This window comes from Brachycentrus maculatus, unplaced genomic scaffold (genome assembly GCF_059751285.1).
Source record: "Brachycentrus maculatus isolate JH-2025_06_01 unplaced genomic scaffold, ASM5975128v1 h1tg000602l, whole genome shotgun sequence".
Taxonomy (NCBI): Eukaryota; Metazoa; Arthropoda; class Insecta; order Trichoptera; family Brachycentridae; genus Brachycentrus; species Brachycentrus maculatus.
Window position 1 is genome coordinate 1,074,067 of NW_028281341.1, and position 11,433 is coordinate 1,085,499.

Sequence of the window (11,433 nt, forward strand, 5' to 3'; positions counted from 1 at the left end):
TATAATATGTAGTTACTAAAATAAACATTTTTACTGGGCATCTCTCCCACTTTTCAATACACAGGTATATATTTTTGAATTACGATAGCCAACATTTTAACACAATATTTTTCTTCGGGATTATTTCCACAGATGTCAGCAGTATGAGGAATTAGCTCTATTTTAAACCAAAAATCATTAAGGTGTCAATAAATAAGTAAAAATTAAGCTTAAATTTTACCGCACCGTCACAAAGTGTGTGCCAACTGTTGTAGAATTAATGACATTTCCACTTTTAAAATATACATAAAATTGACCTTTGGTGCCAAGTATCGGGCGCGCTCCACCTGCGCGGGGTACACAAAATGTTCATGCTGCTGGTCCACAAACTCAATAAGTCTTCCCTCCATAGTGCAAGACAAGCTCACATAGTCCCACATCTGTAGGTGCTGGACCATCTCACAAAGACCCACACCACCCGCATGAGGACATACTTTTACTGAAAAGACAAGCTTTTCTTACAATCAGATTTAAACACAAACCCCCAATCGAGTAAATATACCATAAACAATATTCTCAAAGTAGGTGTATACTAGGCAGGTACTTTGAAATGTTTTATCTTTGAAAATTTCATTATAAATCATAAATGAGGTTGCATTCTTTTTTATCTTCTTGGCACACGGGTTTTGAGTGCCAGTACTAGAGTACCTAATTTATTTTCGATATAATGTCAAACTTTTGACAGATTTTGTGAATTCAAAAAATAATATGGGAATTTTTAACATTGGAAAGTATGCGCAATGCTAAAATTGTCATAAATGAAATTACCAAAAAATGTTTTGGAGTTAGAAAAAAAAGCCCTAAAAACTCAATTGGCTAGTGTTCTAACAGAAAAATCTGGACAAAATCATTGTGCTAATACAAAGTATTTGAATAGCATTAAAATGGAAAACTAATAATTTCAATATTTGGCTAATATCTGAAAATATGTACATTTGTGTTATTCATTAATATTTTCATAACTCTAAGTACAATGATTCAACAATTTTAAATATCTAGATTTGGATTGCAGGACATTTAATTTTATCTTTTGATCATAACAACCACACCTTCGCTACGCAATTATTATCTGGTTAAATATACAATCTTTATAATTAATTATCCAATTTAAAAAATGTAGATTGATTATTTATAAAATTTTAATTGATAATCATTGTCAGATAAAGTAAGTAATAAAATAAATAATAATGACAATTTTGACAATAACGATTTAAAAGATTAATTTAATAAGTAAATGACTTGAGTTTTAGTAAAATCACTTTTTTAATATCTAGATATCATTAAATAACGTACCTACATAATAAACAAAAATAAATAATGGTCGCATACATAGTCTATTGAAAATTTTCACCAAATCCATAATTTTATTTCGATTTCTACCAATATACTACAGATATCTGGCAGGCACTGAAGCGTAGGTGAGGTGGACGCTCTGCTGTGATTTGGTTCCCGTCAATTGCAAAATAATTTTTCAAAATATTTATTTTCAATTGGTCTGGGTGTTTATAATGTATTTCCAAATCTACCTTCCCTATTATTATTCTTCTACCTGCAGACAAGTCCCTATAATATAGGCTTTGTGGGTTTTTTATTTATTATAATGATGACATAAAGAAACTGATATTCTAGATCAGGGGTCTGCCTGCAATCTCTTTGCTAATTAAAAAAAACTGTTAATTTTTATACATGTAATTCAGTTTCCGTATGTTTGTGTCGATGAATTTACTTTTTTTTTACAGAATGTGGCTTTATGTTAATCAAAATGTAGTTTTTAGAAAAGAAAATGTTCTCCCGCCTGTTCTTGATTAATAAAACTGTGACAGTTTATATGTTTTTGTACATGATGCCAATTTTTAAGACATTTTACTGGGTTGAGCCAATATTGCCCTCATGCAAATACACATTCTGACACAATAAATGTCCATGAGCCAATTTCTCAATTCAATCCATTAAATTGAAATTATTAACTTTCAGCTTAGTAGACTAGGATCCCACTTGGCCTTGTGTAAATCTTTATAGAAAAGGAATCTTACCGTTAAGTTTGTGTGCCATCAAATACACTGACAGGATTTCATTGATCCCTCCAATCCTAGCAGAATCCACCTGACAAAACTGCATGGCTCCAGCCTGCATGAATTGCTTAAACATCACACGGTTGGCGCACATCTCCCCTGTTGCGACTCCAATATTCAATGGTCTGCAAATACACAAATAAGATTCGGATGACAATAAAAAAATACAAATCTGATGGATATTTTGAATGAAAAAACATTTTTAGATATTTAAGCTTTAAATAAATATATAGACAATTATAAAGACGTCATATTTCTATATTGGGGCCAGCCAATTTTTTTGTACTGCAGAGCTGTATCAAAAATGTAAGAATAAATCTGTTTGTAAATTTACCATTCAGACATTACTTTTTTAGGCAAAAGGTCACACACTAGATCACATCTATTTATTAAAATTAAGAATATTATTAATGTACCAAATTTGCAGACATAATTTGTAGGTGGAGATTTGAAGTAAAGAATTTAAAGGTATTTAAATGTATTTTTATTATTACTGTTTTTGCTCAAGGGACTCAAGTAGTATGAGTACAGGTATGTAACCTTGAGTGCACTGGACATTGGTGCTATTATTTATTTCCTACCTACTTTTCCACCTTCATTTCCTTTCTCATATAGCAGTAATGCCCTCAACCTAAATTTCTTCACTTATGTCATCTGTATCCAATGAAATATATTCCACTCCCCCATATCTAGAGTGCACAATTAATCACCTTGCATTCATTTTATCTGTTCGGCTAATACCGCATTAACCTGATGCAGTGTTCTATGCACCATTTGGGTGCAGATAAAAATCAAAGAATAAATTTTAAATTATTTTCACTAAATCAACCTTATATTGTAGATAAATATCTATAAAATGTATAGTTTCAAATTGTAAATTGCTAAATCAAAAAAGTACATAAAGTACATTTAAAACAATTATTTATAGCAATTTAATAAAAATTCAAAACTGCAGATATAACAATATGTAAGTAGCGAAAAGTCCAAAAGGTTTATATAGCCATAATAATGTTTTCAAAAGTTTAACACATAATTATTAATACCATCATATAAATCTACCTTATCTCTGCATTACCCGTCACTCTTGTTGATAGCATTGTATGATTTTGTAATTTAAAATTGTGAGATGTAATGCAGAGATATTTGTTTTAAAATAAACCCCTTGACTGATCAGTTTTCATAAGAAAAAATATTTGGAAAAAATCCACCACAGGCCATACACAAAGAGCCACCCACCACATTTAACTACCTCATAAAATAATACAGGAAAATCAGTTTGAGCCTTTTCTTCACCCGTGCTAGCTACAAGCAAATCCGCAAATGCTAATTTTTTTGTCCGTATGTGGTACGCTCAAAGGGGTTATACTAGAATGCACTTTACTTTTGTTCTTACCGTAATGCTTTGGAAATAGTAGCATGCCCCAATATGTCGTCAGGGGATGTTGGTTCTTCGATCCACATTGGTTTAAACTCAGATAACTTTTGCATCCAAGTTATGGCTGTATCCACATCCCAGGCTTGGTTAGCATCCACCATCTAAACGAGGAAAAAAAAACAATGCTATATGAATGGAGAGATATGGAAATCTGGGCATTTTCAGGAGGTCCGATCTGTCATTAGGTGGTTCAAGTTATTGATATTTATTATTGATATCTCAACATAGTTAAAAAAATAATATAGTCTAGGCATTTAAAGGCCTTACAATTTGTCACAAGCTGGTTTAAGTAATCACTTTATACACTGTTAAATATTCATCATTCTACCCATAATTGACAACCATGCTACATAAATTTCGAAAATAATAAATAAATCTTTCAACTCTATTTACTTCACAAAAATCTTGGCACATGGTCCTTTGAACTCACATGTGAATGGTTACTAGTTACATAGAATATATACATGTTTCAAAAATTCAAAGTCAATATGGATGTTCCACATAAAAGGGTCACATCTACCAGTTAATAACAACTCGTAAGCTCTGTAAATGCCCAGACTTCCATATTCGCGTTCTCAAAAAAAAAAGTTTCTCTGAATCTGTTAAAGCATCTAAATTATAGATATCTTGATATATCCAGTATTTGTGTACAGATAATTATAAATGTTGAAATATTGTTTGCATTAGACTGTTAGAAAATATTACCAAGTTGTTCTCGTCCCCAATTGCCTCACGAAGGTTTTTGCATCTACGATAATCATCTTCGAAATTTGTTCCCACTTTTAACTTGAAACTGTCAAATCCCATATCCAAATATTTTTTGGTCAACTCTTTAACCAGGTCATCGGGGTAACCCATCCAACCTAATGAAAATTAAATCAATTAAATAATATGATTTATTTCAAATTATAATGCAAGTCGGAGTTGTCAAATGTTACTTACCCACTTGTGTTGTATATGCCGGGTACCCATTCTTCACCAAATTTTCAATTCTTTCTTTTTTTCCTTCCTGACCTTTTTTTAAAATTTCTATCGCTTCTTCACGTGTGACAACATCACTTATATAGCGGAAATCAATTGTTGAAACCAATTCCTACAGAAAAGTCGGGCAATAGTGTAATTGTTAGAATAATAATTCTTAATTGTTAATCAAATTGATGTTTTATAATAATAATGATAAATATTTTTATTCCAGCTTGACTAAGCAGTGGGTGTTATACTTAGTAAGCTATATTGTTATGTTTATTAGTATATAATAATAAAAATATAAAATAAAAAATTGTAAATATTTTTTTTTTTAAATATTGTTGATAGTTCTGGAGAGGTGATGTGAGAAGATCAGCTCGCTAGCAATGGCAACACTGCGCTCCAGTTCAGCCCCCATTTAACAAACATTTTTATGATAATATTTAAACTCTTTATCACCCTCTCCCAGAAGTCTGCCACTCTAAGTCTTATTAGCCCATCCCATTGTATATGCGCTGAAGTAAACATACCACTCGCGCATTGTCTTAAAAATAATAATAAATTGAAAAATAGTGAGAATTCATTTAATTACCTCGGGCTCTAAATCTGCCAACAGTCTCCACACGGGTTTCCTTTCAACCCTGGCCCATAAATCCCACAGAGCGTTAATAATAGCAGCTACGGCTAAGTGAGACACACCTTTTTCAGGTCCAATCTAAAAATATATAAAATATTTCTAGATCTTATCTCTTCTCATAACATTCGCCCCTCAGAGATGATTTTAAAAGTATTTTTATGTTCTGACATTTGGATTTGAATTCTGGAAGCATTTTCAAAAGATTCGTAAAAAAAATTATACATATGTATTAATTTCTATAGGTACTGCTAAAATATTTATAAACAGAGGTTCTATGCAATTACTACTTAAGTAAAAATTGTATGAGTGTAACTTCCATGAAATATATTTTTATTTTAAGGTTCATTCTTTAATCCAAAACTGAGCTTTATGGAGACAGGTTTACAATTTTTTTTAAAGTTGCACAAAATTTATTTACTTGCATATAGTACAAGTGTTTTACAAATTAATTTTAAAATATGAATTATGCAATGTATTCATTACCCTTCAAATATTGCTAAAATATTTTTAAGTTTGTTTTTCCCAGAGTTTTACTCTTAAAATCAATATTTTTATCCAATGATGGCTTAATTCTTTTGTTTACTTTTGTACAAATTGATCCCTTCTGCATTTATTATGGCAATGTATACATATCGCTAACACAGAGACAGTTGATTAAATCATATGACACTATTCCTTACCCATCTCATTTGTGAATCACTCGTCAGTAACCGCCAGAAAGCGCCAAAATCTTTGAATATATCGGCTGCATTCTTACCCAGGAGGAATTGCTTCATGGATTTACATGCTAGCACGACCACTTCTGTTCCTCTGCCAAGAGTAAATGTCAGGCCATATCCGACTTTACCCCCGTCAGTTTTTATTGTCACATAGGCACAAGAGTAATTAGGATCAGTGTGCTGCAAACAAATTTTGTTCATAAAATTTGCAAGAATCTAAGTTTGATAGTAGTTAAAATTATTTGAAATTTTCAATTTTTTTAAAAAAGGAATAACCCGCAAAGCGTCTATTTTCGATGCTTGTCTGCAGATAGGATAGTAAGGATAGGGAAGGTAAATGTGAAAAATACATCATAAACACCCAGATCAATTGAAAATAAATCTTTCTTGAATTCAGTTTGCAATTGGCGGGAATCGAACCCGCAGCGCCAATTTCGAAGCCGAGCGTCTACCCAACTACGCCAAGGCACCTTTCAAGCAAGTTATTTACCTACGAGCTGTCTGCATCACTTTATTTGATAGAACTTAAAAATAATGATTTCTTAACAAGACGGGTAAATATAAAGTTATGCTTTATCATTCCTTATAAGTTGTGCCTGCTATAGTTGATTTGCTCAGTATTTCTTGTGTAATGATATAATTAGTACTTTTTCTTTAAAAATATATATTTTCCACATATATAAATCAATATTAAATTATATTTTAAGAAGACTTTTCCTAGTCGAAATTGCAAGTAGGTATATAATTATAATATTGAGAATTATAAAATGCAACCATAGGTGATCTTTTTTTAAACTCAAAAATATTTTTAAGATAATTTTAAAAATAAAAAGACTTAAATAGTCATTGGAAGTCAAAAGTGATTAACTTCATTTTACATAAACCATAATTTCCATTTAGTTTTTAAATAATGTTTATGTAGGCAGTATGAATATTTTTTCCAAAATTTTTAGTTAGAGTTATGATTTTCAAACAATATGCAAAATAAATAATAAAAAAAACACTTGATTTATTTATTGAAATTTTGTATTGATTCATTTTAATTATGAATAAGGTATACTATACCAAAGCATCGGAGCCGTGTCCTCCTAAAGATGTTGGGAAACGGACATCATCTACATCCACACCTATTATATTTAAACCAGTTCTGTTAACAACCATTTTCAACCAGTAATGATATACTAATCTCAAAGTATGTAAACTAACAACTATCGTAGGTGAACTCGGAGAACGTAATGAATATAATATGAGCGTTATCATAATTTACTCTTGTATAAATATTTGATGCACTGTAACCCTGATAACACTCAAGAGATATGGAAATGAATTTACTTGTTTATGTTTTCACCTGGAAACCTATTGGTTAATAAGTGATAATAATATTAATGCAGTAAAGGCTTGTTCATTCAAAATTGAATAGATAGAAATTCGAAAAAAAACAATAAATTTTTTTAAATCCCCTTTTTTTCATACAATTTTTAATTAATTAAAATAAAAATAATAAAGACACAAGTTGTATTTTTTTTTAAATATATTCTCTTTCTTCTGATTTTATATCGAATTTCTTATTTGATATTCTTCGATTTAACTTTATTTTTCAATTATTAAAAAAAATATTTAAAATATTTGTCCGCCTCCGTGGTTTAATGGTCAGCGTGTTTAGCTACCGTGCTGGAGGTCCCGGGTTCGATTCCCAGGGGGGGAGGTGAAAATAAATATTAGTGATTTAACACTGTAATATTTATTTAATATTACCCTGGACTGGTTCCTGAAGCGCAAGAGTGATCACCTTGCCTTCATGTAAGTAATGATCAAGATAACACTGCGTCAATTTGATGCAGTGCCCTATGCACCATTAGGTGTGGATAAGGGTTTAAAAAAAATAATAATAATAAAAAAATAAAAATAAAAAAATATTTGATAAATCACTGGGGAAACCAGAATTCTGAAATATTTATCCGAATTATGAGGAAATTAGAATTAAATTTGTTTGAATTAATGAGCTTTTACTACAGTAATTAGCAAACTTATGAAATGTTTTATGAAGTGCTTGCAAACTATGTTAAAAAATATGTCTGTTTTCTCCAAAGTTAGCTGAGAAAAAATGTATTTACAAAATAGTTTTATTTTATGAATTTACAATGAAATAGTATTATTTTTAGTATCAATTATACAATGAACTGTTTTTTTTCTTGTCAGAAGTGCTGTATCATGATACAGCACTTCTGATTAGTTGGAGGTAGGTGAGGTATGATAGTAGTGTATAATATAATAATAATAATAATATTTTATTACTTTATTAACTGTCTGAGTCTGACTGCATGCATCAGCAGTTGAGCGTAGTCACGAGTTGTGGTAGTACATAGTAACATTGTCTGCTATAATAACAATCTGAATGAAGTAGATTAAATTAATTTTTATGATCAAGGTTCGCTTAAATGAATACAAAATATAAAATGTTTATAAAATTTATTAAATATGGAATTCTTAACAGAGATATGTATATAAACAAAAACAACATCAGTAAAAATGCATTTTGTGGCTTATATAGTATACATTGGATGGCTTGATATAAGGATGTTAGAAAAATACTTTAAAAATATCCATCAAATTTAAAAAAAAAGAGTTATTAACTAAGAAACATTCCGAAACAAATGTGTTTTATAACCGTTTTTAAAATTGAAAATAAAATTTAAATTATTTTAATAACTAAGAGAAATGGATGATAGTTTTTGTGAATGTCCTTAACTAATACCCTCATGCAAACTTGAGTAAATAACGAATCTATTTTTAAACAGTTACAAAATGAATACAATAATATTGGATATTTCTTTCACCTTTAATTTTATTGAGTACATATTTACTTAAAATATGGGGTGTAAAAAATAGTGTTGGCGATTGAATCTTATTGACCTACTCATAGTATGTATTTACATACATAATGAATTATATGAACATTTGTATATATATATTATTTTTTTTTTATAGCACCTATCAAAATAATATTATGGAAAGTCAATTCACAGCTTTGAATTCAGTTAAACCTTAAATATCTAAATATATATTTTGTCTTTTAAATCCACAAGTATAAATAAAATATTATTTATTATAGATTTGCTATTTAATTGAGTTTAAAATTTTAAATCACAAATATATTTACATTAAAATCACAATTCATGGAATGATTAAAATTGATCACCTTTAAATTTCAATTAATGTATTTTTTAATTTTGGTCCCTAAATGAAAGTTTGGTAAAATATAAATAGGATTTATAAAATGCTGTTTCTTAAACAAAGTAATAGTATTTCACTATTATAGTACCCTAATTCTAGTAATGGCCTGTAAATTTTTGATCAATTTATAATTGATATTTGTCTCAATAAATATTATACAGAATTCGATTTGTTTTTTACAAAATCATTTTGTCACACAGATATGATAATAATACACTTTTTATTTAAAAAAAACTCTTATAACAATTAAAAGTCATTTGTTTTGATGTTTATATCTTATAAGTAACTAAAATATTTAAATTTGTATGCCTTTTTATGAACAAAAAGGTTTAAAATTTGTTTTTATGTCCAAAAGATAAAAAATGACTTAAGTCTTTAAAATTATACCAAAATATTGTTTTTTCAAAATTTATGATAGGCATATAACACATACTTATTTTTATTGTTCTTTTATGACTATTAAAAATGTATAAAATAGTAAGTTAGGTATAAAGTAAATGTAGTTAATAATATTCTGAAAAAAAAAGTGTTCATTTAAAAATATATTTGATTACTAATAATAAAGTATAATATTATCAGTTAAATCATCTGAGTGCTAATCAACTTATAAATATTCAGGGGTATATAAAATATTTAGATTTATTTTGACTCCCCTAGGAATCGAACCTGAGATAAAGTCAATGGAGATGTACAGTAGTAAGCTCATTTATTAACTGCTACAAATTTAACATTACATCATAGACGTAAATTCTTTAGTAGATTTTCATAATTTCTGCTCAATAATCAAAATTCTTCTCTTTTTCATCAGCGGTGGGAGACACCTTGTACAAATTGGCAATCTCACGAACAACGGCTCTCTTGCCATCTCTCCAGAGTTCCGAGCACAGCTCCCCGAGGGTCCGTTGGCCAGTTCTTGTCCAATCGAGCAAAACTTGATAGATAACCTACAAGCCAAGAAGTTTAAAAAAAAAATACTACATTTCGCTCACTCCTTTCAAGAACGTCATAAATCAAAATACTTGATTTTTCAGGAGAACGTTTTTAAAGTTTAAGAATATAATACAATGTATTAAAAATAAATATCAAGCCACTTACTGAACTTTTTACTGTGCAACACATCTTTTTAGGTAAAATCCGAAGTTTTTTTCTCCATTTAAAAAATATTTAGTTTTTTGAAAAAAATAATTAAACAATGCCTTTTCTTCAAAATGCAAAAACAACACTTTCTGCCCTGTTGCGGTTAAATATTAAGTTAAAAATATGCCGCTTTTGCTGGGATATAGTACATTTTCTGGGCATTCCGAAAACATGCATAACTGAATATTTACAATTTTTGATTTATGACGTTCTTGAAAGGAGTGAGCGATATATGAAATGTTCATTCTGTCATACAAAGCATTATATGCATTCAAAGCCATGAAGAGAAAACGCATTGTGTATGTTTAACATGATAACCACAAAACAGTGAAATTTTTATGTTAATTCGATTACTCATCTAAGAAATACTATTAAAGAGGAAAAAATATGTATTTGAAACAAACAAAATAACTGAGAAATTGACAAAAAAGAGCAGTACGATTGTGCGCTGCACTAAGGAATCAATATATTGCAAATAAATTATGCGGTTTATTTATTTGCTAAAAAAAGATAATGAAGTAGAATGCTAATGAAATAAATTACTCTACATCATCTCCATGAGAAGGAAAATTAAATATTAAATAATTATTGTAAAATCGAAAGTGGTAGTTTTTTTTAACACTTTGTAATAATGCACTTTATAAAGTGATATTTGAAAATATAAACTGGAATTGTGATTTATGTGATTTCCAAGTCATAAAAAGTTACGCTTACTGCCGCCTCTCAACGCTGAATTTAGTAATATTTTATCAGATTATCCATTAGAAAAACTTTTTTCAACATTGTTATACTTTCAAACGTACATCTTTTAGAAAACTAATAAGTAGAAATCAAAGGCTTGGTGTAAAATCTTATACATAAATCTTTATTAATATACATACCTCCGGAATACCCTTATGGTAATGAGATTCATAGAGCAAGTCCAACATTCCTTCCTCGTAGCCGAGTCGACGCGCTGTGCTCCTCCAGCCTGAACCCAAGTTCTTGCTCACAATATCGAGATGTCTATGTTCAATCTAAAATCAACATTCATTCCATGTATATTAGTTACGAAATTGATGAATAATTGGTGAATATATAAACACAATCCATTTTAAATTAGATAGTTCAACATAAACGCTCTAACTTTGTATAACCCAGAGTATTCACTATCTGTGCAGACACATCTTCAATGAAGATGCTGTGCTTGCAACA

General features: G+C 29.4%; 1 protein-coding gene across 1 annotated transcript in view; it reads right to left on the bottom strand.

Moving 5' to 3' along the window:
* LOC148301147 (mitochondrial enolase superfamily member 1-like) overlaps positions 1-7,272 on the bottom strand; it is a 9,580-nt gene extending 2,308 nt beyond the window's left edge. The window contains exons 1-8 of the mRNA XM_088273767.1: positions 6,934-7,272; positions 5,830-6,048; positions 5,105-5,227; positions 4,489-4,639; positions 4,252-4,409; positions 3,505-3,647; positions 2,073-2,236; positions 297-478 (exon numbers count right to left, since the gene is read on the bottom strand). Coding sequence (XP_088129893.1) covers positions 297-478; positions 2,073-2,236; positions 3,505-3,647; positions 4,252-4,409; positions 4,489-4,639; positions 5,105-5,227; positions 5,830-6,048; positions 6,934-7,128 — 1,335 coding nt within the window. The 5' untranslated portion in view covers positions 7,129-7,272. The remainder of the gene's footprint in view (positions 1-296; positions 479-2,072; positions 2,237-3,504; positions 3,648-4,251; positions 4,410-4,488; positions 4,640-5,104; positions 5,228-5,829; positions 6,049-6,933) is intronic.
* Between the last annotated feature and the right edge of the window lie 4,161 nt (positions 7,273-11,433).